At 36.1% G+C, this 26979-nt stretch overlaps 1 protein-coding gene across 1 annotated transcript in view; it reads left to right on the top strand.

Moving 5' to 3' along the window:
- The window catches only part of LOC126815845 (telomerase protein component 1), a 49365-nt gene that overhangs the window by 13613 nt on the left and 8773 nt on the right, over positions 1-26979 (top strand). Inside the window, exons 15-41 of the mRNA XM_050541827.2 lie at positions 564-684; positions 1200-1382; positions 1896-2071; positions 2978-3125; positions 3928-4104; positions 4498-4590; positions 5200-5332; positions 5762-5939; positions 6569-6681; positions 7612-7700; positions 8923-9143; positions 9892-10150; positions 10644-10768; positions 11270-11419; positions 12151-12256; positions 13274-13393; positions 14123-14221; positions 14534-14681; positions 16754-16860; positions 17490-17647; positions 18886-18985; positions 19703-19828; positions 20321-20446; positions 21006-21141; positions 22609-22781; positions 24747-24958; positions 26060-26126. Of these exons, the coding sequence (XP_050397784.2) occupies positions 564-684; positions 1200-1382; positions 1896-2071; positions 2978-3125; positions 3928-4104; positions 4498-4590; positions 5200-5332; positions 5762-5939; positions 6569-6681; positions 7612-7700; positions 8923-9143; positions 9892-10150; positions 10644-10768; positions 11270-11419; positions 12151-12256; positions 13274-13393; positions 14123-14221; positions 14534-14681; positions 16754-16860; positions 17490-17647; positions 18886-18985; positions 19703-19828; positions 20321-20446; positions 21006-21141; positions 22609-22781; positions 24747-24958; positions 26060-26126 (3844 nt within the window). The remainder of the gene's footprint in view (positions 1-563; positions 685-1199; positions 1383-1895; positions 2072-2977; positions 3126-3927; positions 4105-4497; positions 4591-5199; positions 5333-5761; positions 5940-6568; positions 6682-7611; positions 7701-8922; positions 9144-9891; positions 10151-10643; positions 10769-11269; positions 11420-12150; positions 12257-13273; positions 13394-14122; positions 14222-14533; positions 14682-16753; positions 16861-17489; positions 17648-18885; positions 18986-19702; positions 19829-20320; positions 20447-21005; positions 21142-22608; positions 22782-24746; positions 24959-26059; positions 26127-26979) is intronic.

Raw genomic sequence — 26979 nt, 5'->3', positions numbered from 1 at the left:
ATCATGGCCTAAAACATTCTCTGGGGTCATGCTGGTTAATTTGATACCACATAATGGATCGCGGTGCCGAAGCGTGACGCGCAAACATACATACATCTTTGATTTTATTTATATGGATAACGTCACAGGGTCTACTACAAGCCTCGCATCACTACGATCTCCATGGAACGGTAACAAGGTTGGGTTATTATTTCTATGATCTTTGGGGGTTGGATGATTGAATGGTTAGAATGTGCGCGCTGTATCATAAGGTCTGTCATTGAGTCAACTGCCGTGGTTTCGATTCCACGGTTGTACGTGACAAGGAGTAGGGTTGCCTGTCCAACCTCGTGGGTTTTCTCCGGGTCCTCCGGTTTCCTCCCACTGCTAAAGACTCCTACGCGCAAGCAAATTATTGAAATAAAATTGAACCATGTTTGTCCCGAAATTAGTTGTCGAGTGGATGTTAAACTCTCTCTCTCTCTCTCTCTCTCTCTCTCTCTCTCTCTCTCTCTCTCTCTCTTTGTATGATCTTTGTGGTATACTGTTAAAACTTATTTATCAACATGTTTATTATTTTATAGTTATCCAAGTAGATGGGCTGGTGTTGTCAATGACAAGGCATTAGTTGGAGGTTTAGAGGACTTTGGATTACGAGTCATAAATAATTTGTGGACAGCCATTGAGAAATATTATCCTGACGAGGTTGGTTCTTCTGATTCTGAATTATTTAGATAAGAATGGGTGGGGACATTTGCCAAGAAAAAAAGACTATCTAGATCAAGACTAAAGATTCCTAGTCGAAATAGTGCTCGGTGGTAAACAGTAATTTTATTTTATTTCATAGAATTTTGTCCTGCTTATTATACTTTACCGCCATTTAGAAATTTACACTTTGTATTATTTTCGGTACAACAATGACCGATATTGTTAAGGATTTATAACACTAGGCCTCTAGCTTCAATATAAGGCAGACATCATCCTGGCATCTGGCTTCAATATAAGGCAGACATCATCCTGGCATTTGATTTTCTGCGATATCACCCAAGGTGAAAGCAGATGTAAAACCCCCATAAACGAACGAACAAACTGGCATCTGGCTTCAATTTAAAGCAGACATCATCCTGGTATCCAGTTTGAGTATAAGGCTGATGTCATTCCAGATCCCATTAAGGATGTAATAAAACCGATATCATATATTTATTATATTTTCTTTACAGTCGGCCATGTTGGATGAAGAATCACACAACAGTAATTTACATGATGCGTTCGTAGAAGATCGCCAATCACAGTTTATTGGCCGAACATCATTGATTAAACAATGTATCACCAAAATTACCTCCCTTAAACATGGATTACTTGGAATTGTGGGTAAATCAGGCTGTGGAAAGTCGTCTTTAATGGTAGGTACATTTCTATGCTTTTGGTTCCATACTTTTTCTGTGCTGTTTTTCCTTATAAAATATAAGAATTGGGTAAAAATTGATACATGTAGTTGTGTTAAATTGCAAAAATGGAAAATAAAGGTTGAAGTGAAAAGGGTCTGTAGTTGATAAAATCAGATGATGACTCAAAGAACCATAAAAAAAATATTCCTGGAACATATTGTAATGTAAAAGAAATGAAAATGAAATGAAATGGAGTTTCACGTCCTACTGTTCTGCTCGGAATCGGGCTAATGAAGACGGCAATGTAAAAGAACTCTTGGCAATTGAATTTGATTAAGAGAAGCTGCTGTTTAAGCAAACTACTCCCCTTGCGTTGTTCACGTATCTATAGAAATGAAATTAACCACATGTTAGTCTCAAAATGACCCAAGTGTTTATCTCCTAGATGATCAACGTATTGTTTTCTTACCCGTTAAACTTTATTACATTCTCTCTCATCCTCTAAACCTGATGTTTTGCGTATTTCAGTGTCGTTTGATTCATCAATATCTAGAGAGTAAACATTGTAGTGGCGCCAACACAGTGGTTGTACATATGGTCGGAGCAGCACCAGGATCTACAAACATTGTAGCAACAATAAGACGACTGTCACATCATCTCAATGCTCAGTTTGGTTTACAGATGAAAATCCAGGAAGAGTACAGGTTAGTACAAACATACTGTGTATATTTTGGGACTTGTGAATGGGCTCCAAGAACTAGCATCTTCTTCTTCTTTTCTTCTTCTTCTTGGAATCAATGCTCTTTGAAAAAAGCCATAGGGGATACTCAATTGAACATTCCGGAATGGGATTCTCTCAATCCCCAAAAGAGTGACAGTTGAGTGGAAAGGGGGATTTTGCGCAACCACATATCCGTTGAAATGCAATAGAAAATATCTCAACCAACCATGACAGCTGAAACATATTCGTTGTGTGTGATTTATGTCACAATTCTACTCAAACGACCTCCGTTGTCGGGACTGACAGAACTGTGACAGGACTGATTTCTGCGCCACCCAATTGTAATTCTGTCAATTCGGAAGGTTCCAAAGTTACAAAATAACATGTTGTGAAATTTTCTATTCATTATATCTTTGTAAATACTTAACGAAATTGAACAGTTTTTGGACTGATTTTCCTTTTAGAGGCTTAATATCTGCACAACATTGGCTCCAATATGATGTTCAGGCTGCACTTTATTGGTTAATTGGTTAATGGCAAATTGGTCTTGCACTGATTTACTGAGGACGCTGAATGTTGCAAAATATTCAGTTCATCTTGTCTTTGTAAATACATTGGCGTGTACGTAAAAGATCCCTTGACAGTTGGAAGTTGTTTTAAGAGTAGGCCGTCGTGCCGCTGTCCGAGGAAAAATTTCCCTCATAGCACACTGTATGGTGTATGCCCGTCTTCATTAGCCCAGTTCGGAGCAGAACAGTAGGACGATTGCAGTTAGCAAATGATTCAGAATCCCACCAATGACAAGAAGTTAACTTTTTTTTTTTGCTTGAAACATGAGAAATAAAATTAAAATCTGATGATATAGATATTTATATTATGAACATTTCAGGAATTTGGTTGTACAGTTTGGTGATATTTTAGAAGAAGCCAGTAAATTATGTCGTTCTAAGTTGGTTCTATTTATTGACGGTGTGGATTTAATGGAGCAATCCCATCAACCTTATAGTTTGGAATGGCTGCCAAAACCGTTACCGAAGGTACAACTAATCTATAACTATTCATAAATTCATAAATGTGGCTCAGCGAGTAAGGTGCTGGTATACTAACCAGGAGGTCTAGGGTTCGATCCTGGTGTTGGCCAAGAAAGATGTCAGAGGTGCAGGATGGACGGCCTGGCAAGGAATAGTGTCTCATCGTTCAGATGTTACGAAATAAACGATGTCCCATTGGCATGTATGTAAAAGAACCCTTAACAGTTAGAATACGAAATAGAAAATGAAACCCCATTTCTACAGTCATAAATGAGAGTCCTGTGTTCTGGGGCCAAGTTTTTATGGAAATTTTAACAATCAGCATTAGATTGATAACAGTTATATTTGTGTGATTTAGTCAAACACAGATCCTATTTTGTTTTGTTTTTTATAGTTCAAAATTTCGTTTTACTTGTCTTTACTACACTAGGATCTGGAAGAGTTGTTATATTACCAGCGCTTTGGTTGATTGGTTGAAGGGAGGGATAAGCCAATTGCCATGCACGGAACTGTGGGTAAACCACTAGAAACGCCAACAATGATTGATTAATCAATGTCTGACGTCATAGGGTCAAAAGCCGTTCGTATGACCCCTGGCACGACCTTCCAGTACAACTTGTCAGATCTTCATGTAGTGTAGGCCATTGAAAGTATGAAAAAACGAAACGAAATAGATCTGTATTTTGATCAGATTAGTGATTTAATGAAAAATTTGTTCATTACTAAATGGCCTGGGTTCAATAAGTCAAGTCAATGTTATCAGCTTAACTGTGATTTAGATGTTTAAAGTTGTTTATATCTATTTCAGAATGTTGCCATAGTGATGTCAGTATTAGAGGGAGACAAATATCATCAATCTTTAAAACGATTGGCTGCCGAGGAGATAATAGTTACTGGACTTGATATGTTCGATAAATCAGAAATAATCCGTAAAACTCTGGCTACACATCGTAAAACTTTAGACGAATCACCGTTTAATAATCAGGTAGATCTTTATTCTTTTAGACCGAATGGTTAGCATGTGCGCGCTGTATCATAAGGTCTGTCATTGAGTCAAGTGGTGTGGTTTAGATTCCCTGATTGTGTGTGACAAGAAGTAGGGTCGCCTGTCCAACCTCGTGGGTTTTCTCCAGGTCCTCCAGTTTCCTCCCACTGCTAAAAGACCCCCACGCGCACGCGAATTATTGAAATAAAATTGAACCATGTGTTAGTCCCGAAATGACCTAGTTTGTGTTGAGTGGACGTTAAACCCCATTCTCTCTCTCTCTTTTATTCTTTTGGAGTGGTTTTCTGGCCAAACCTGATGTACATCAAATCATTATGACTTGTGTCATATAACGGTAATATTCATTAATAAAAGTTTATTTGTATTTTCTAGTTAAAGTTACTGGTGTCAAAGAAAGAAGCACCTAATCCCCTTTTCCTCAAGTTAGCCTGTGACGAACTCCGAGTCTATGGTTTGTTTGATAAGGTAAGTTATAGATACCATGGTCTATATAATGTATTATTGTATCCTTAGAATATAGTTTTTTGTTTTTTTTCTGATCCAATCTGATTAAAATACAGATCTATATTTGTTTTTTTTTTTATATACTTTCGATGGCCTAAAATACATCAAATGGAAGGTTGCGTCAGGGTTCATATATGAGCGGCTTTTGACCCTATGACCTCAGACATTGATTAATCAAACAGCATTGACGTTTCTAGTGGTTTACCCACAGTTCCGTGCACAGCACGGCAAGAACTCTCCGTAACAAACCGTTTCATTGGCCAATCCCTCAATCAATCAGAACTTGGGTTATATAACAACTCTTTCAGGTCCTAGTGTAGTAAAGACGAGTAAAACAAAATTTTGAACTATAAAAAATGAAACGAAATAGGATGTGTGTTTTAATCAGATTGGTTTAGATCGTGGTTTGATAGAGATAACTGTCAGAGTAATATCATTGCTTTATAAAGGTACTTGTAAGAGGAATGAAAATTTACATGAAATAAAGTCACAAGAAGTAAATCCAAGAAGGTGTTATGATATATTAATTACCGGTGTATTATTTTGAATGTTTTAATATATTATTTACAGATGAGCCAGAAATTAAAGAGTTTACCTCACACTATACCAGCGTTACTACAAGAGATATTATTACGACTAGAGACAGATCATGGATGTGATTTGATCTCCACTACACTCTGTTTATTGGTTTCTGTTAGAAATGGTAAATCTATTTTTCACATATTAAAATATACTGCAGTCTGTTTGGGACATTAATCTATTTTTCTCTTATTAAAATATACTGCAACCTGTTTGGGACATTAATTTATTTTTCTCTCATTTTAAAATATACTGCAGCCTGTTTGGGGTATATATCTATGTTTCTCTTATTAAAATATACTGCAGCCTGTTAGGGACATTTATCTATTTTTCTCTCAGGTTAAAATATACTGCAGCCTGTTTAGGACGTTAATCTATTTTTCTCACATTAAAATGTACTGCAATCTGCGTAGAATTGTGTTGTGTTTTACATAAGTGGGTTAGGGGCTGCAATCTCTAGGACTGGCCAAGGTAGCACAAACTCTAAGTACACACCTGCTATATAATGCATGCTAATAAACAAAGCTTTAGTTTTTATTTCTGGTTGTTTCAGGTTTGTTATCAGAGGAATTATGGGATTTACTAAATTATCAGAGAATTCTGGGAAAATCCCGATTTACCGTGATGGATATTGTAAATACAGAGTTAAAAAATGATAACATTATACCACCTGCTATTTTCTCGTATTTAAGACGATCAATTCAAGGGTTCCTCAATCCAACAAGTTCTAGGTAAGTAATATCAAATTATATTGTAAAGTAAGAAACTTTCTAGCGATTGACTTGATTCATTCCAGTAATGCCGTGAGTCTCAATCAGCGTGCCACAAAAATTTGAACAGCTCTCTTAGAAAGTGTGAAAAACCATGTGATCCCAATTGAGTATTCACTGACATAGTACTGTTTTTCTTTATTTTCTTTATTTAGTCATTCTATGTTTCTATGACGGGTCTGTGTCTACGGTTGTATGCCGTCTATGACTTGCCATGTTTTTATTTTGCAAAATTCAAAAATTTTCCATATATTTAGCCCAGTTTGCCACTATTTTTTCATGTGTTCCGGGGGGTGTGTCCTTGTATGTAACAAGGAGTAGGGTCGCCTGTTCAACCTTGTGGGTTTTCTCAAGGTCCTCCAGTTTCCTTGCATGGCTAAAGACCCCTACGTGCAAGTGAATTATAGAAATAAAATTGAAACGTATGTTAGTCTCGAAATGACCTAGATTGTGTCGAGTGACTGTCAAACCCCATTCTTCTCTCTTCCCCTTTCCGGTTAGTGTATGGTTTGTTTAGTCTAAGTTTTGTTGTGTTGTTATCCTTTTTTTTTCATAGATAAAAAATTAACTTGTGCTTTTTTTTATACCAGTGATTCAAGATTAGAATTAGCCCACGTTGAAATATCCCAGGCTGTGCGCCACAGATATTTAAAGGGCGTGGCAGCATTAGAATTGGAAATGAACCTACATAAATTACTAGCAGGTAAAAAACAGATTCAAATGAAATACTTACAAATAATTTGATAAATGTCAAATACTTTAATTTAAAAAAAAAAGAATATTTACTAAACACCATGCACCATACAAATTTCATAAATTCAAAATTGATCAAATATAACTTTAGGTAAAGGAAGACAGTGTGACCTCCCCTCACTTGCAAGTTTTATGTGAATGTTTCTTCATGGGCATTTTTTGTATAGGTTAAGCAGTGTGATAAGCAAGTTCTTAGGCTAAGTAGATATAAGCAATTAGAGAGATGAAATTTGGTGTATAGTTTCATTACATCCGTATCTTGACTAAGTTCAATGAAGAACATTTTCTTCTTAGGCTAGGTAGATATAGGCAGTTTGATCGGTCAATGCTTTATTAAAAGATAAATGTGCAAATAATTAAACATACATTATGCAAGAGCTAAATCTTCCTATTGCAGGTCTTTCTTAGGCGATGTCATCGCTAGGCTGCGATATTTACTGGATTTGAATCCAATTTATTGCTCAACTTTCATTCATGATTTAATCATGAAATGAATGATCGAGACTGTTTTTTTATCATTCCGACTTTAGTAATGATGATCGAGGCCAGGCCGAAAATTCAATGCAAAAATCTCGGTTCAGAGTTGATCAATTTGACTGAAATTTTCAGCAAATTGCCTTTACATTATCTAGTTTTTAACTATTATAGTGAGAACTGCCAGCACTTTATCTAATCTCGCATATTGTATCTTTAATGATTGTCATCTATAAGATTGGTGTGGGGGACAAAGCTTCACTGTTGGCTTGTTTTCTTTTATTTACCCTGTGGTACAAACACCATGGGGTGACTACTTGTGGCTGGAAACCCCAGTGTTGTTCTACAAATAGTTGAACTTACTCTAAAGAAGGGTTTTGATTATTTTCTCTATTTATATTTTCAGGGTATTTTTATCGTTTGGCAGACCCTGAGAATAATGGATCTTTTACTGGAAATAATACAAGAGCTTTTAGTGAACTCGTTTATCATTTGGTAAATTTTAATCTATTTATTAAAATTATTTATTAGAATTATTTATTAAAATTATTTATTAGAATTAATTATTAGAATTATTTATTAAAATTATTTATTGAAATTATTTATTAGAATTATTTATTATAATTATTTATTGAAATTAGTTATTAGAATTATTTATTGAAATTATTTATTAGAATTATTTATTGAAATTAGTTATTAGAATTATTTATTGAAATTATTTATTAGAATTATTTATTGAAATTAATTATTAGAATTATTTATTGAAATTATTTATTAGAATTATTTACTGAAATTAGTTATTAGAATTATTTATTGAAATTAGTTATTAGAATTATTTATTGAAATTATTTATTAGAATTATTTACTGAAATTATTTATTAGAATTATTTATTGAAATTAGTTATTAGAATTATTTATTGAAATTAGTTATTAGAATTATTTATTAAAATTAGTTATTATTTTCCTGTGATGTATAAATTATTTGTTATTTTCCTGTGACCTATATTATTCTGATACGGTGCTTGTCCAGTGCTCCTCTGAATCATTCAAATAAATTAAAATATGACTTTGTTCTATCTACTGGCTCACTAACCAGAAGGTCCAGGGTTTGATCTGGCTGATAGCTAAAAAAGTTCCCAGGGATTATCCAGTGTGTATCCCTTGTCAGTGGTGCAGGACAGACAGCGTGACAAGGACAGTACCTAGTTCTTTACACAAGATGAAAATCTGAGGTCCTGTGTACACATTGGCGTGCACGTCATCGATCCCTTGGAAGTTGGAATTTGATATAGGATTAGGCTATAGCATCACTGTTCGGGCAAAATTTGCCAAATAGCCTGTTGCATGGCATATGTCTGTCTTCATTAACCCGTTAAGCGTGACGTTTTTAAAACGTTAACTACCCCCCTATTGTGTAATTAATTTGATGGATTACCAAGAACTATGTACCATGTTCTAAGAATAGATTGGGAAAATACCTCCAAGGCGTTATATTACACCCTACACACAGTTAGTGGCAGTTGTCCAGGACGTAATAAAACGACCTACGCAGTTAACAGGTTAAGCCAGTTGGTGCTGAAAAGTAGGATGTTAAACCCAATTTCATTTCATTTCTATGTTTTGACATTAATATATTTATTGAATTAGAAAGTTTCAAGATTATATTTTCAGATCTTATTTAATGGTAGTCTTAAAGTTTTAATAAATATATTTTCAGACTCGTAGCGGTAGTTTTAAGGAATTGGAGAAAGTCATCTGTAATTCCTGTTACATCAATCAGAAATGTCACTTGGGTCTGGCTGCTGATCTTTTGGATGATTACACCCCGAAACACAGCCCCAATAAATCTCTAGAAAGAGAACAGAACAAACTGCTGACATCACTCAGAGTTCAAGACTACAAGTCTTTTGTATCCAGGAATATTCACATTTTCACAAGGTAACTGTTTGTCATTTAAAGGTTCAGCAAACCAGATTATATATATATCTCAAAAATAAAAAAATCTGTATTATTTTACAAGAAGGTCTGGTCTTTTTTTTGCTTTTTATACGCCTACATTGAAATGTGGTTGTATATCGTCGCCCCCGTCTGTCCGTTGGTCCGGCGTCCACAATTGCTTGTGGACACTCTATAGAGGCTAAAGTTAATATCCGATTGATTTTAAATTTATACATAGTGTTTAAGGTCATGAGACAAAGAAGCCTAGTGATTTTCAGTGATTTCCGATAATTACTGTTGTTGTTTGTTAGTTGTATTTTACGTCCGCTTCCACCGAGGTGATATCGCAGACAAAAATAATTACTGCCAAAGTTATGGCCTTTGATCACTTGTGACGCTCTAGAGGCTTATGTTATCATCCGATTGACTTCAGATTGATACACAGAGTTTAAGGTCTTGAGATGAACAAGTATATTGAATTTCAATGCATTTTGATAACTTGAACAGCTAAATCCATGATATTAAATGTTTCGTATACTAAACGTTATCATGGGGCAGAACTATATTATTTGATAATGATGTTTCGTAACATACAGGTCACGTTTTCAAGTATGTGTTACGAAACATCATTATTAAATAATAGAGAAGTAGTTATATCCATGTGTACTTTGTGTTGTGTTATGTTATGAATACTTACTGAATGCTTGATTATTAATGGAGCCTATGTATATATATATTTTTATTCCAGTTATCCAGCACTAACATGGCAACAAGTCTTGAACGAACCAGACAGTTCTACAGTATTAAAGGATTATCGTCTGATCGACAATACCCCAACGCAATACATGATATGGCAGAATAGACCAGACAATGTAGATGCTTGTTACCAGACCATCAGTAACCTAAAGCATGCTGTAACATGTGTAGCTATATCACCTGACAGTTTATATTTTGCAACAGGTGGCAAAGATTGCATTGTACGTCTTTACGACCTACAGACCGGAAAGGTGAGATTTTTAAGAATGCGCTGTCAGTCAGAAGCATATCTCATAAACCTTACAAGATATGTTTATGAAACTTTGTACACACATCATTCTACCATAGTCGTTTTACCTTTTGCTAATTGGGGAGGTTGGATGGCGGAATGGTTAGCACGTGCGTGCTGTATCATAAGGTCTGTCATTGAGTCAACTGGCATGGTTTCGATTCCCCGGTTGTACGTGACAAGGAGTAGGGTTGCCTGTCCAACCACGTGGGTTTTCTCCGAGTCCTCTGGTTTCCTCCTACTGCTAAAGACCCCTACGTGCAAGCAAATTATTGAAATAAAATTGAACCATTTTAGTAACAAGATGACCTAGTTTGTGTCGAGTGGACGTTAAACCCCATTTCTCTCCTTTTGATAATTAGATATTTCTCTGTTTTAATAATTTTTGTGAATGCATGGAAACAAAATTAACTTAGTTTTTTCTATACATGTTCGCATTTTTTTGTTTGTTTCAGGAAGTAAAGATGTTTTGTGGTCACTCAGATCCAATCTCTGATGTTTGTTTTGCTGGTAAAACGATTCTATGCAGCGCCTCCTATGATAATTCTGTCTCCTTGTGGCACGTTGACAACGGACACAGGTAATTATAGATAATTTTGGAAGCTGCAGTGGCTCTCGGAGTAAGACAGTGACTCGCTAACCAGGAGGTCCTGAGTTTGATATCAGTGATGGCCCAGGGGGTTGCTCAGGATCTGCGTCTGTGGTGCTTGACAAAGGAAATGCACTTAAAAAACACCTTGACAAGAATAAGAATAGCCTGTATAAACCCCATTTAATTATTTTAATTGTTTCAGACCAAATATTTGAAATATAATTTCAGTGGACAGTGGACAGTGTTTCAGAAAAATATGACTGCTATGCTGTGCAAACGCAAACTTTAACTCTGCTGTGCTTCCTGTTTAATTGGTCTGTTTACTCCTCTCTCAGAAATCACAGGTTTTATCCCGTTTCTAGCCTCCCATATAACCAATGATAATTAAAGAATCAATGGACTGAGAAATGCAAATGTTTCCTGAAATAAATTCTAAATTATGTATTTTAGATGTTTGTATTTAAAGTTTTTTTGTTTCTTTTTTTGTAGAATTGCTGTATTAAGTAATCACAAACGTCGCGTTAATTCATGTTCAGCTAATGAATCTGGTAAACTGGTAGCCACAGCATCATGGGATTGTACGGTCCGTGTCTGGAGTACGAGTAAAGGGGAACAAGAATGTTATTTGAACGTCGGCAGGTAAATTGAGTTTCTTTTATTTAAAGTATTATGACAACTAATAACAGAGTAGTACTAAATACAGAATTTATAATATTCCTTGCAATGGTCACATTTCCAAACCTGGTCTATGACGATGACCAAGGTTAGGGCTACCGTAGAGGATTTCACTTCAAGATTTAGCCCAAGTCATAGACAGCACACAACCGTAGACACCAGAGTAGTCAATAACTCAAACTAAATAAAGAAAAACACAGCTATGAATTTACTTTATTGAAGTGTTTCGAATTTCATCAGACAATTAAAAGCTGGCTTCTTTAGTGAGAAATTTTCTTAGTGTGTCGTTCAAAATTTCCTGCCATACTTAGGAAGATCTCTCGGCACACTGGTTGAGAATCACTGATTTAGCCAGTCTGTCTTCTTTTGTACTGGAAAGGCCTTTTTTGGTTGTTTCAAATTTTATGACTTGTAATATAACTAACAGTTAAATTTTGCTGATGGTTAATAACACTAGCAGTCAGTCAGTCAAAACTGGCAAATATCACCGAAACTGGTAAATATCACTGAAACTGGTAAATATCACTGAAACTGGTAAATATCACTGAAACGGGCAAATATCACTGAAACTGACAAATATCACTGATTGGCATATATTTTAACATAGATAAAATACTAGGAAAAGATTTCATGTTATGACATCAGATTTATGATTTTGTGATCATGAAATATATTTTTTTGTGTCTGTTTTTCAGTCCAGTAAATTGTGTAGATTTCCATCCAGAAGGTCAGCTGATTGTAACAGGAAGTTGGGACTCACTCATCAAAATCTGGGATGTTTTCCACAAAACTCGAAAAGCTGTATGTTAATTTAGATATTTTACTCTTTGCCTTTTCCTCTGATCGTTGTTTCCAGAAACTTGAAATTATTACAACCACAAGTGTTGCATTAAAGCCTTTGCAAACTTCAATATTGTGACTAGTGAGGTCTTCATCTGTATAACAATGGACGATCTATAGGATTACAGCTTCAAGTACCTGAGCATGATTTGAGCGATCTTGGAATCACTTGTAAACTACAATATTTTAAAAGTTGAATCTCTAAAAGGAATATCAGTTCAAATATGGTTCCATTCCGTTCAGTATTTATAAAGACATGATTTGTAAATTGGTAAACATTTGGCATCAACTGCAGTATTGGGTGTGGTCAACACAAGCCGGCACTACCTATAATATTCACTAAAATCTTTTGATGGGCCTCTTTTTTTTAAAAATCTGACTGAATCAAAGTCGAGAAATTTATCTGCCATTAATATTTTTGTTTTCTTAATTAAATGTTAAATACGCAATTTGACTACATTTTAATGTGGACTAAGCCACTGAAAATTTAATATATTTGAAAATATGCAAATACTGCACAGAAATCACACAGTTTTAATCACTCTCTAGTCGATAATAAACATACATTATGGGAAATTCGATAATGAGTTGGCAGTTCTCACTATAATAGTTAAAAACTAGATAATGTAAAGGCAATTTGCTGAAAATTTCATTCGATTTGATCCACTATGAACAGAGAACTCGGCGATCGAAATTTCGACCTAGCCTCGATCATCATTACTACGATAAACGGCATAGTCTCGATTATCCATTTAATTGTTAAATCGTGAAGGAAAGTTATGCAGTAAATCGACTCATAATCCACTAAAGATTGCAGGCTAGCGATGCCATCTAGAGTTGATAATGGTCTGGATAGGTTAATTAATGTCTAATTAATAATTTAGATAACATTTCAGGCCTAAAGAAAGACCTGCAATAGACAGATTTAGCTCTTGCATAATGTATGTTTAACTCTACACGTTATTTGACCTTTTTCAGGTTTTAAGAGGCCATACAACATCCGTACGAGACGTAGCCTACTCCCCATCTGGTCGTCATATAGCATCAGCATCACTTGATGGAATGGTCAAATTATGGTCGGCTCTTAACGGAACACAGGTTTGTCCTTCTTTTATTTGTTAGATTCAGAGGTCTAAATGAAATGATGATGGGCTGGGCATATACCATACGGTATGCTATGAGGGAATTTGTATTGCAACTGTCAAGTGTTCCTTTTATATGCTTTCGCTCCAACAGGACCTGAATGATTCAGAGGTATTTGAATGGGCTTATTAACGTAATATCTTGGACACCTGCTAATTAACGTTTCCTGAAGACTCCAACGCTCAAGTGGATTATTAAAATAAAATTGAACCATATGTTAGACCCAAAACGACCTAGTTTGTGTCTAGTGGACGTTAAACTCCATTTCTCTCTATTTTTAAATTCCATTCCATTTCTGTTGGCCTTTTATTTCTAATGTTTGTTTAGGCTTGAATTGGCTGTTGATATGCAGAAATAAATGAGGGTAACATATCCCAGTGATCATGCACCTCAAGTCATAAGGTCTTTTATTGAATCAAGTGGCAAGGTTTTCAATCCCATACTTGTATGTGACAAGGAGTAGTCGAGTGGTCATGCACCTCAGGTCACAAGGTCTTTTATTGAGTCAGGTGGCATGGTTTCGATCCCATACGTGACAAGAAGTAGGGTGGCATCCATAACCTGGTATTTTTCTTCCTGTGTACCTCTGGATCCTCCTGCTGCTTACGACCAATGTTAGTCCAGAAATGGCTTGCCTTTGTGTTGAGTGGATGTTAAACCCCACTTCTCTTTCTTTTGTTTCAGGTTGGCAATATACAAGGTCACAGTCTACCAATCAACAAGTTGACCTTTACTGCTACAGGTCATAATCTGGTTACCGTTAGTGATGATCAGAAGGTCAAGGTCAGTATTATGCAGATGTGACAATCATTACATGTTCTACACATTCACTTCTACATAATATATACATCAGCGTCTTATGGTTTTATTGGGGGTTCATTTCTCTAAATTATTTGGGATTCATGTCCCTAAATGTCATTCGAGGCTTAACTTCAAGCAAACCGAAAAAAACAAACAAAAAAAACATTAAGCATTTAGACACCTCTTAGAAAAATATCAAATATAGGAAACGGTTTTGAAAGCAAACTGGTACATGAACAATTGTTCCAGATGGCATTTTGTATAATTAGAAAATTTTTTTTTTTTTTTGGATAGATTTGGTCAGAATATCTTGGTGTGCCAGTACATTGTTTGGGATCTGAGTCAGACGGACCCGTGACTTCAGTGGCACTATCTAGTGATGGCTGTCATTTAGTAGCAGGTTATCACGAAGGTCAAATACGTGGCTACGATGTTAAATCAGGTAATTATTGTATTCGTTTTAGAAAGATTGTCTAGTACTATCAAACATTATTCATGTAGTCTGTGTTGTCAAGTATTGGTTGCATAGTATTGTAATGTACTATCAAACAGTATTAATGTAGTATATATTATCAAATACTATCTATAACAGTATTCATGTAGTCTATGTTTAATGCCATCAAACAGTATTCATGTAGTCTATATTATCAAGTACTATCAAACAGTATTCATGTAGCCTCTATTTTCCGGTATTAGTCACTCAGTATTCATGTAGTCAGTGTTGTCCAGTACAGATCGCACAGCACTTAAATAGGTGTTGTTGTTGTCCCCCGCCTTTCGAAGAAAGCAGGGGACTATTAAAATGGGTTCGTCCGTCTGTCTGTCCGTCCGTCTGTCTGTCCGTCACACTTTTTGGGACACAATAACTCTCTTCCTAATTGAGCTAGAATGTTCAAACTTGGTGTATGTGTTTATTAGGTCAATGCCTTGATGGAGTTCGAAGATGAGCATTTTCCGCTTAGGGTAAGCAGAGATAAGCAATTTGATTGGTTGATGCTTTGGGACACGATAACTCTCTTCCTAATTGGGCTAGAATGTTCAAACTTGGTGTATGTGTTGATTAGGTCAATGCCTTGATGGAGTTTGAAGATGAGCATTTTCCGCTTAGGGTAAGCAGAGATAAGCAATTTGATTGGTTGATGCTTTGGGACACGATAACTTTTAATTGAGCTAGAATGTTCAAACTTGGTGTATGTGTTTATTAGGTCAATGCCTTGATGGAGTTCGAAGATGAGCATTTTCCGCTTAGGGTAAGCAGAGATAAGCAATTTGATTGGTTGATATTTTGGGGCACGATAACTCTCTTCCTAATTGAGCTAGAATGTTCAAACTTGGTGTATGTGTTGATTAGGTCAATGCCTTGATGGAGTTCGAAGATGAGCATTTTCTGCTTAGGGTAAGCAGAGATAAGCAATTTGATTGGTTGATGCTTTGGGACACGATAACTTTAGTTCTAATTAAGTGAGATTGATGAAACTTGGTGTATAGTTTCATTACAGTAATACCTTGACTAAGTTTGATAATTGAGCATTTTCTGCTCAGGGTAAGCAGAGCGATACGCAATTTGATTGGTCGAGACTTTGGAAAACAATAACTCTCCTACTTTGATTGTCCCCCGCCTTTCGAAGAAAGCAGGGAACTATTAAAATGGGTTCGTCCGTCTGTCTGTTTGTCTGTCTGTCCGTTCCGCTTATGGTAAGCAGAGATAAACAATTTGATTGGTTGATCTTCGAATTGAGTAAATGTTCATGCTTATTGTCCCCCGCCTTTCGAAGAAAGCAGGGAACTATTAAAATGGGTTCGTCTGTCTGTCTGTTTGTCTGTCCGTTCCGCTTAGGGTAAGCAGAGATAAACAATTTGATTGGTTGATGCTTTGGGACACTATAACTTTAGTTCTAATTAAGTAGATAAACAATTTGATTGGTTGATGCTTTGGGACACTATAACTTTAGTTCTAATTAAGTGAGAGTGATGAAACTTGGTGTATAGTTTCATTACAGTAATACCTTGACTAAGATCGATAATGAGCATTTTCTGCTCAGATTAAGCAGAGCGATAAGCAATTTGATTTGCTGAGACTTTGGAACACAATAACTCTCCTTCGAATTGAGTATGTTTTCCCCTTAATATGCTATAATTATTCCATCAAAAACATTGTATGCTTAGACTATAAGTAAAGATATACTGTTTGATTGTTCAATACTTTGTAAAAGATAATTTGTGATAAATTTATATGTGTCCTCTAATTATTTTCCTATTTCGGCGGGGGACATCAGCCTCACTGTTGGCTTGTTTATTTATTGATGAGGATTTGAGTTGCCTGTAAAAACCAGTGGGGTTTTACTCTCGGACTTCCTACTGCTAAAGAACCCCAATGTGCAAGCGAATTATTGAAATAAAATTGTACTCTATGTTGTCCTAGAATGGCGTTACCCCCCCTCCCCCCCTCCCTCTCTCTCTGTGTGTTTTATGATTACAAGAATTTCTCTAGCTATTATTGTTTTATACTTGAAGGAATGAGACAGTACAGTGTTAAACATAGCTCCAGTGCTGTTAAAGTTATTAAATTTACAACAGGAGATAAAAATATACTAATTGGTGTAGATAACGGTAATATCATGGTGAGTAACTCCTCTTATATCTTTAGACTGTAGTAGTCAGTTCAACTGTTCCCGATTTAAAAATGATCAATATTTTAAAGCCCATTTCCCTTTTAGCACTAGCAGTTTCTGTGACTAGATGCCGTAACATGTGTGCTTTATATATCATAAGGTCTGTCATTGAGTCATGTGGCATGGTTCCGATTCCAACCATGTCCTTTGGTTTCCTCCCACTGCTAAAGGTCACTGTAATGCAAGTGGGTTGCAGAAAAAAATTGTATATAGGTTATGTTGAGTGGAAGTTAAACCCCATTTCTCTCTGGGGGGTTGGATGGCCGAATGGTTAGCACATAATGGTTATTATCATAAGGTCTGTCATTGAGTCAACTGGCGTGGTTTTGATTCCCCAGTTGTATGTGGCAAGGAGTAGGGTCGCCTGTCCAACCTCGTGGGTTTTCTCTGGGCCCCCCGGTTTCGTCACACTGCTAAAGATCCCTACACGCAAGCAAGTTGTTGAAATAAAATTAAACTATGTGTTAGTCCCAAAATGACATAGTTTGTGTCGAGTGGACGTTAAACCCCATTTCTCTGTCTCTCCATTTCTCTCTCTCCCACATCTTTGATATTATAACTGTGTTTATATATTGTAGTTATTAACCCAGTTTGGAGGTCAGAAAGTGAGCTTGTTAAGAGGACATAGTAAGAATGTTTTATGTATAGATACAACTAAAGAATATATTGTAACTGGTGGTGAAGATTCTACTTGTTGTGTTTATACCAATGTTAAAAAGATCAAAACATCGAAACAGTAAGATTATATTTAAACATTTATTTTTATTTGTTCCCGGGGTTTGGGTGGCGGAATGGTTTAATGTGTGCATGTTAAACACCAGGCCTGTCTAATCTCGTGGGTTTTCTCTGGGTCCTCTGGTTTCCACCCACTGCTAAAGACCCCTCATACTCCTCGCAGTGTTTCATTTGATTAGAGCTAATCTCACTTAACACTGGGGGGGTTGGATGGCTGAATGGTTAGCGTGCGCGCGCTGTATCATAAAGTCTGTCATTGAGTCGACTGGCGTGGTTTCGAATCCCCGGTTGTACGTGGCAAGGAGTAGGGTCGCCTGTCCAACCTCGTGGGTTTTCTCCGGGTCCTCCGGTTTCCTCCCACTGCTAAAGACCCCTACGCGCAAGCGAATTATGTAAATAAAATTAAACCATATGTTAGTCCCGAAATGACCTAGTTTGTGTCGAGTGGACGTTAAACCCCATTTCTCTCTCTCTCACTTAACACTGCTGTAAAGGAAGCAAATTTCTGTTCCAAATTATGACTGATTAACAACCAATAGCTAACTGCATAACAATATCATTACGCTTTAAACAAAGCTCCAAATATGTTTACGTAACATTACATCATGTGTCACGATTTTATTATGCCCAATTAACCAGTGCATAGCAAAATATTGCAGAAAAACTAATTGCGTGACAAACGAGGCTATCAATATGGATACAATGTAAACCATACTGTTTGGAGACGAACAATACTTCCACTGTTTTTGATACCTGAAATAACTGTCCAAAGTTTTAGGGAAGGTCCCAGATTAAACGAAGGGCTATCATGTTGCTGTACTTGGGATATATTTAATTGAACAGGAATAATAGACACACTCTTTCAAAAGCTCAAGTATCAGAAGCCACAAGTGAATTATTGATATAAAGTTGAACCGTATGTTAGTCCCGAAATGAGCTAGTTTGCATCAAGTGGACGTTAAACCCAATTTCTCACTCTCTCTCTATTTGTCCCCCGGATTTAACAAAAAATTTTCTGCATACAAATAAGACTCGTCGGCGGTTGGAATTAGATGCACTTGCAAAGTATAAGTCAAAATTATCATATTGTAGTCTCCAAATGACTGGATATTGTTTTGACGAGATTCGGCTTATAAATCTGAAAGTTTTAAAAATATTGATGTGATAAAAGATGGTAATTATAAATTTCATCCAGTTTATAAATTTGAATGGTTTTTAAATATATCATTTTTTTCATAGAGTTGAAGCTGATGTGATATTACATCACCATACAGCTGCTGTGACTGGTTGTTCTTTTAATACAGCTGGAACAATGTTTGCTACTTCCAGTCGAGATGGGGTAAGTTTTGTAAATATATATTTTTTTTCGATCCCCCCCCACCCAAATGAATACCCCACAATACATGTACATAACAATTTTCTTTTTGATATATATATTCATCTAAAGTTGACACCCTTAAACCACTCTGAATTCATCTTTTCTCTTAAAAAATGTTGGATACAGTAGTACGGCCAATTGAATAAATCGGGACATATAAATGATGATGGATTTCACAGAATGCTGTAGTATTCAGATGTCGGAAGTGATCGACAGAGTCCACTGTATTGTCTTGTAGCTGTGTATAATATTATTTTAATGTATTGGTATTTAGCTGTGTATAATATATTATAATATTGTAATTTAGTTGTGTATAATGTTTTAATATTTAACTACAGTGTATGTATAATATGTTAATATAGTGGTATTTAATATACTGTTATATAACATTTTAATATACTGGTATCAGTGATGGGATTTCAAAATTTTTCTTGTTGGACATTTTACCGAAAATAAAGGGGTATAACGTACTCTTATCGTTATTTAAGCAGAAGAATTCATACCACAATTAAAAATCACATTCACAAAATATTCAAATTCCCAGTCGGATAACTTTGGGCGTTTGGAAAATAGTGTTGGACAAGTCCGGAATATACGGGCAAAATCCCATCCCAGTCTGGTGTGTAATATTTTAATATAGTGGTATATAATATTTTAATATAATATTGGTATTTTCAGTCTGTAATGATCTGGGATATAAAGATCGTATTATTAAACCCTGAGGCGCCACCTATCCAGTATCTTAACTCCTGCCATTCTGATTGGATCAATGGTTGTATATGGTCAAACATCGGGGATCATTTGGTATGTAGAAGTATACGTTTCTTCCTTTTGTTAAAAATATGTTACTGGTTAAATGAGACATGCGGCAGAAAGTATAAGCATAACCATGCATAAATTTAAATTGTGTACTTTGGACAGGGTCGTGGGGTCGCATGGGCACGACTGATTTTGAGTTTCTGCAGTTTCTTTTTCCGAAATGCTCGCAAAATGTATTTCCGTTAGTCAATTTTTGAAATATTTTGGGGGGAGGATGAATAAAACAGTGCAGGATTTACCTAGAGGACATCAAAAGATCTAGGGGGCCTCTAGCTATAATTACCAAGGTGTATAATATTCTGACACTGGCATAATCCGTCATAACACACACTGTAGTCTTAAGCACCTGCCATCATCCCCAGCTTTACTCATTTGTGTTTAAACACACTTGTATCTTTTTCTGGTCGTGAGGGTGGTATAACCTAGGTTATAGAATAAAATAGTGATATCTAATAGTGGAATATTTTGATTTTATAGGTGACAGCATCAAATGATTTTAATCTGAAGATTTGGGATGTGAAGCTTGACAATCCTGAAGAACAGACGAGTGAGAAACAGAGGTTAACAGGTCACATGTCAGCCATTAATTGTCTCTCATATCAGGTAAATATCTATTTTGATAACTTTAATAACCAGGGGCATGTTGTGTTCTACTGTTATCGTCAGATTCTTGGTTTCTTGGGGTTTACTTTGTAACATGTGGGTGAAAGCAAAAAAGAACCAATCTCTATTTTGATAACTTTAATAACCAGGGGCATGTTGTGTTATACTGTTATCGTCAGATTCTTGATTTCTTGGGGTTTACTTTGTAACATGTGGGTGAAAGCAAAAAAGAACCAATCTCCATTGATTCTCCATCTTTATTACCCAAAATAGGCAGAACTACAATGTAAGGGAGACAACTTGTATCCACTTTCATATAAGGTTTCAGACCACAATGATATATAATAAACCATGACACAAGATTAACATCTTCACTGCTAGATACAAAGATCTCCGTTTTCATGTGGCAGTGTACAGAAATATTTGCTATTCGTTTTGTCACATGGTCACAACAAACAGATGTTAATCGAACAAATAGTGAAATTAACATGTGGTGTCGTACCCGGAGGTGGAGGTGGGTGTAATAAAATGACATATAAAACATTTCTACATATTTCAGTTTGGTTGTATCGTATCTGGGTGTAGCGATGGTTCAGTAAAAGTTTGGTCCCATAAAGGAACAGAGATAACAACACTACACGGCCATACACAACGTGTTAATGGATGTTCCATGTATGTTAAAACTACAGAAGAGGGTAAGTACAATTTATGAGGTTTATTTATATATTTATTTATTTGTACCGTCACTAAAATGCAGTGATACTGCTTTGTCTTTATATAACTTGATATTTTATATATATAATTAGACTGGATAACCTGCTCTAATACGTCAGACTCGCCCCTACGTCACTCCTTTTCTGACTTGCATATAGAGACAGGTAGTGGGCAGCAATGTTTTGACGTAGTGTTACTAAAAATAGACGGGTATCCCTAATGATGGCGTTCAGCGTTAAAATGTGTAAACTAGAAGATTTGTTAATCTTATCTTTAATGTCTATGATTGCTCTAGCCAAATTAAACGTTGATCGTGCGACATCTTATTGTTATCTTAAACCCAAACAAAGCGACAGTTTAAAATCAGCTCTTATAATCAGATACAATCATAGGCCTACCGGCTACGGCAAATCGCTCATCATACTCATCTTTCATTTGTTTTAATGCCGTATTTCTCAAATTCCAAAATATTAATTATTGTTCCGTTAAATTCCATTATTGAGACAAAATTGCATAGTTTCGGCTCTAATCCACAAGCTTAACATAAACTACCACTGCATTTAATTGGTGTTGACATCTTTATTGCATACTTCAGCGTCCGATCACATTTTTGTTTACATTGGTAATGTGCGCAGAAAGAGAAGCGCACTGCCGGGAGGAATTCCTCCTGGCAAGATGGCTGACCGCTGCCTGTCTCTATATTGAAGTCAGAATAGCGCAGTGACGTAGGAACCAGCCTGACGTCATTTAGAGCAGGTTGTCCAGTCTATATATAATATACACCTATACTACATTCTTAAACTGGATAATCAAGACTTTGTTTATTATCGTAGTGGTACTTGACAATCAAGGCTATCTTGTCAAACTTAAACACTCATAACTTCACTCAGAATAAAGTAATTTGGCTGAAAAATTCTGTATATTCATTTCTCATTATCTATTTTTCAACAGCCAGCTCTTTTTCTAAATCTTACATAATGCATCTTTAAACTGGTATAATAGTAAGAATGATCTGCCCTTTAAACTGTTATAATAGTAAGAAAGATCTGCCCTTTAAACTGTTATAATAGTAAGAATGATCTGCCCTTTAAACTGTTACAATAGTAAGAATGATCTTCCCTTTAAACTGTTATAATAGTAAGAATGATCTGCCCTTTAAACTGTTATAATAGTAAGAATGATCTGCCCTTTAAACTGTTATAATAGTAAGAATGATCTGCCCTTTAAACTGTTATAATACTGGAAACAGGAAAAGGGTACGGCAACACTCCCTTAGAGAGTAATTAAAGCTGGACAGGCTGATACAATAGTAAGAATGATCTGCCCTTTAAACTGTTATAATAGTAAGAATGATCTGCCTTGAACTAATTCTTGCATAATGCATCTTTAAGGATATTATAAGCTGAACCACTTGTTGTATGTCAGTTTTATTAATTGATTATTTTAAGAAGTTCCTCAGGAAGAAGATAAAGAAGAAGATGCTGCGCTTGATTGTTCTGATTGGTCTGTGGATCCTGAACCCCCAAAGAAAAAAAGTAAAAAACCTGCCAGTAAATTATCTGATGTGGTTGTAGCCACTTGCAGTGATGATGGTACTATACGAATATGGAGACCATTACAGGTAGAGTTACCTTCTCTTCATATGATATTTATCAGTTTAAAGGTCATTTGATACAATCTTTATTGTTTTCCTGTTGGTTTTTTTTCGTCAAGTTTGGAATTATGACTTGATCTTCATACACAGCCTAACTAATGCAGTAAGCGGGTAGAGGCTACAGCTGGGCGATATCCCTGGAAATCAGATATCGCGATATTTTAAAAAAAATTCGCGATTTTTTTTTTAAAAATCGCGATATTATCATTAAATTGCGATATTTTATAAAATTCTCAATACTTTCAGTTTATCACCTTTTAAATGTAAATAAACAAGTTGGAAATACCCCTGGAGTATTCACTTGACATTTTCTAGTCAATATTATTATTTCTAGTCAATATTATTTTTAGCATAAATACAGTACCAAATTTACAAACAAAATGTAATGAGCTGGTTCAAACATAGATCTATATAGCCACGAAAACTTGTTAAAGTTGTTGTTTATGTTAAATATCATCCAGGTGTTTCGATATTTTTCTGAAGACGGTATTTTTGGCCTTTTTTATTTCTGTGACGGTTTTATAGCGAAATATCGCCCAGCTCTAGTAGAGACTGTCCTATTTGCGGAACTAATTCAAATCAATTCAAATTTCAACCAATCATGTAAAGCTAATACTAATTTCTAATTTAATCCTTCTCTTGCCAACTTTCAAAACAAATCAACGTATGGAAATCCCCTTTGAGATCAACAGTTGTGTTTTTGATCCAAATCAAAGTTCAGTCAAATCTAAGAAGACACATTTCCAAGACTCTAATTGGAATTAGGCGAAAATAGTTTTGGGGGATTTGGTTCCTGAGGCCATATTTTTGTTATTTGCCAATATACAGTATTTATCCTCTGCAGTGGATGTTGAATATTACAAAATTTTCAATTCATCATATCTTTGTAAATACTGAATGTGTGTATTATTTCAATTTTGATGGGCTAAACTTTTGTTTTGAAAGATTTAACCATATTATTATTACTCCTCACAGTGTTTCGTTTGATTAGAGCTAATCCCACTACTCACTGCTGTAAACAAAGCAAATTCTTGTTCTAAATTATGACTGGTCAATAGTCCGATTAACAACCAATAGCTTACTGCGTAACAATACCAAACAAAGCTCCAAATTGGACCAAATATGTTTACATAACGTTACGTCATGACGCACGATTTTATTATGCCCAATTAACCAGTGCATAGCAGAATATTGCAGAAAAACTAATTGTGTGACAAACAAGGCTATCAACTGTCAACACGATTTTTACTCCTTGGATATTATGTAAACAATATTGTTTTGAGACGAACAACACTTTCACCGTTTTTAATACCTTAAATCACTGTCCAAAGTTTTAGGGAAGACCCCTGATTAAATGAAGGGCTGTCATGTTGCTGTGTTTTTGGATAGATTTGATTGAACGGGAAGAATAGACACACTCCCCCAAAAGTGCAAGTATTAGAAGCTAATTCAGCAATGGCCAGAGAGGGATTTCTCGGGCCATTGCTTCAGGAATATGGATTTAACAGAAATCTGTTTTTTACTAGTTGTACTTTTAAGTTTTGGCTAATTGCTGTGCAGAGGGATTGGGTCACTGGGTTGGCATGGAATGGCCGAATAGTTTTCCGCTTGAGCTTTAGATCATAATGTCTGTCATTGAGTCAGGTGATGTGGTTAGGATTCACCGCTTGTACTTGACAAGGAGTAGGGTCGCCTGATCAACCTCGTGTGTTTTCTCCGGGTGCCCTGGTTTCCTCAAAGACCCCTTTGGACAATTATTGAAATAAGATTGAACTGTATGCATGTTAGTCCCGTAATGACCTAGTTTGTGTCAAGTAGAAGTTAAACCCTCTAAATAACAAGGAAAAAAAAAAAATAATAAACAAAGTATGGAGACCATATAGAAAACTGAAATATTCTGATTTTTATCTGAGAATTACATCTGTATTACAGGCATATGAGTTGGCCTCTCTGACAGGTCATTCAGACAGGGTCATCTCTGTGGCAGCAGATAGAACAGGAAACGTATGTACATCATCTCTAGATAAATCAGTTCGACTCTGGTCACCCAAATTGAGTGAGGACATTCCAGTCGGACGCCATGACAGTGACATCACCTTTACAGTAGCATCAATTGATAAGAAAATGGTTCTGACTGGTAGTAGGTAAGTTATAGTTCGATTCTCTACTTCATGTTTTTTGGTGTAAACTGTTGTGTGTCAATTACACTGTAACCCAGGTATCATTTAATCTTGTGTATCAGCACTAATTTCTTTCACATTCATTTTATATCAAATCTTTGTTTAAAAATTCGTAAAAATCGTTTAAAATAACTAAAAATCATCTAATTTGTATGTGTGTCTAGTTTAAAGCTGACTGATTAATTTTGATAATGAGTGTCCAATTTACAAGTATTTAATTTCCTGACCACTGTTCAAAAATTAATCATTATACATCATTAATCAATTGGGTTGTTTATTTTTTAACAGTGATTGAGAAATTAAACACTTGTAAATTGGACACTCATTATCAAAATTGAATGGTCAGCTTTAAAGTGATTTTTGGGGATTTAAACGATTTTTACGAATTTTTAAACAAAGATTTGATATGAAATGAATGTGAAAGAAATTAGTGCTAGATACACAAGATTAAATGATACCCGGGTTACAGTGATTAGTGATGGTACAAAATCTGCATTTACACATTAGATGTGCATTGAAAACTTTAACAATCAAGATTTAGCATGCTTTATCAAAAAATATTAAAGTGGAGAAAAACTGCCATTTTGAACTCTTAATAAAACTGTGAGTCATGGTGGCTCAGTGCGTAGGACGTTGGCTCGCTAACCTGGAGGCCCCAGCGTTGGCCAAGATACTAAAAATAGTTCATAAGGATTTTCTGGCGTGGTTCCCCTTTGTTAGTGGTTTAGGACGGAGGGCCTGGCAAGGGACAACGCATAGTTGATCGGATCGGACAATAGACTGAGGTCCCATGTACCCATGGTGTGTACGTAAAAGAACCCTTGACAGAATGGACTGTAGGGTCACTGTCTGAGCAAAATTTCCCTCATAGCGCACTACATGGCATATTCCCGTCTTTATTAGCCCAGTGGGAGCAGAACAAAATGAAAATGTAAAATATGAGGTGACATTATACACATGTGAAACCAATATTCGGTGAAAAATGACCATTGGTCTTAATGTGAACTTGGCGTACGATTCATGTAACAGGTCCCTGTGTTAAAAATGATGTTTTTATTATTACAGAGATGGCTGTGTTAAAATATGGAGAAGTGATAATTACGATGAGATGAAATGTTGTTATAGTTTTCAGGTATAATGTATGACTAATCTGTTTATAATAACGGCATGAATTTGTGGTTGTAGGAGGGTGGTGTGTTGAGGGATGTTGGCATGGTCATGGGTGTGTGTTGGGGGAGTTGGCATGTTCATGGGTGTGTGTTGGGGGAGGGTCAAGGTCATGGGTGTGTGTTGGGGAAGGGGGCAAGGTCTGAGGCGTGTGTTGAGGAAGTGGGGCAAGATCTGTGGCGTGGGTTGGGGGAGGGAGCAAGGTTATGGGTGTGTGTTGGGGGAGGGGCAAGGTCATGGGCGTGTTGAGGAATTTTAGCATGGTCATGGGTGTGTGTTGAGGGAGGGGGCAAGGTCATGGGTGTGTGTTGGGGGAGGGGGCAAGGTCATTGGCGTGTGTTTGTTGAGAAAGGGTGCAGATTTAAAGGTAGGGAGAGGTCGGAGGACCAATACCCCAACCCTCCCATGGTACCAATTTACGGCCCCCATGAGACAAAGTAAGGTTCACAAAAAAAAACCTAAATAAAATCAATAACAATCATAATATGAAATGAACTTTGTGTCAACTTAAATAAGACTGCTTTCCGGTAAGATAACGATATAGGCAATATTGTCTATATTCTACCTGGGCGCTTAGTGTTGTAGCCAGAAGTGGGTGAGATTGTTTATATGACACCCTAAATTTGGAACCGCTCTCCCTATTCACAGCTTCTAGATTCGCTGCTGTGCAGGATCATTTGTGTGTGTGTTGGAGTGGGGGCTGTCATCAGGGTCAAGTAGCGTTTTTTAGCAGTGGGAGTAAATTTTAGCAAGAAACCTCCATGGTTATGCAGGTGACTCTGCTCCTTGTTTTTCACAAACCCAGGATCAAGCCCTCC

This window comes from Patella vulgata, chromosome 3, assembly GCF_932274485.2.
Source record: "Patella vulgata chromosome 3, xgPatVulg1.2, whole genome shotgun sequence".
In the NCBI taxonomy this organism is placed as follows: Eukaryota; Metazoa; Mollusca; class Gastropoda; family Patellidae; genus Patella; species Patella vulgata.
This window is presented reverse-complemented; position numbering and strand designations above follow the sequence as displayed.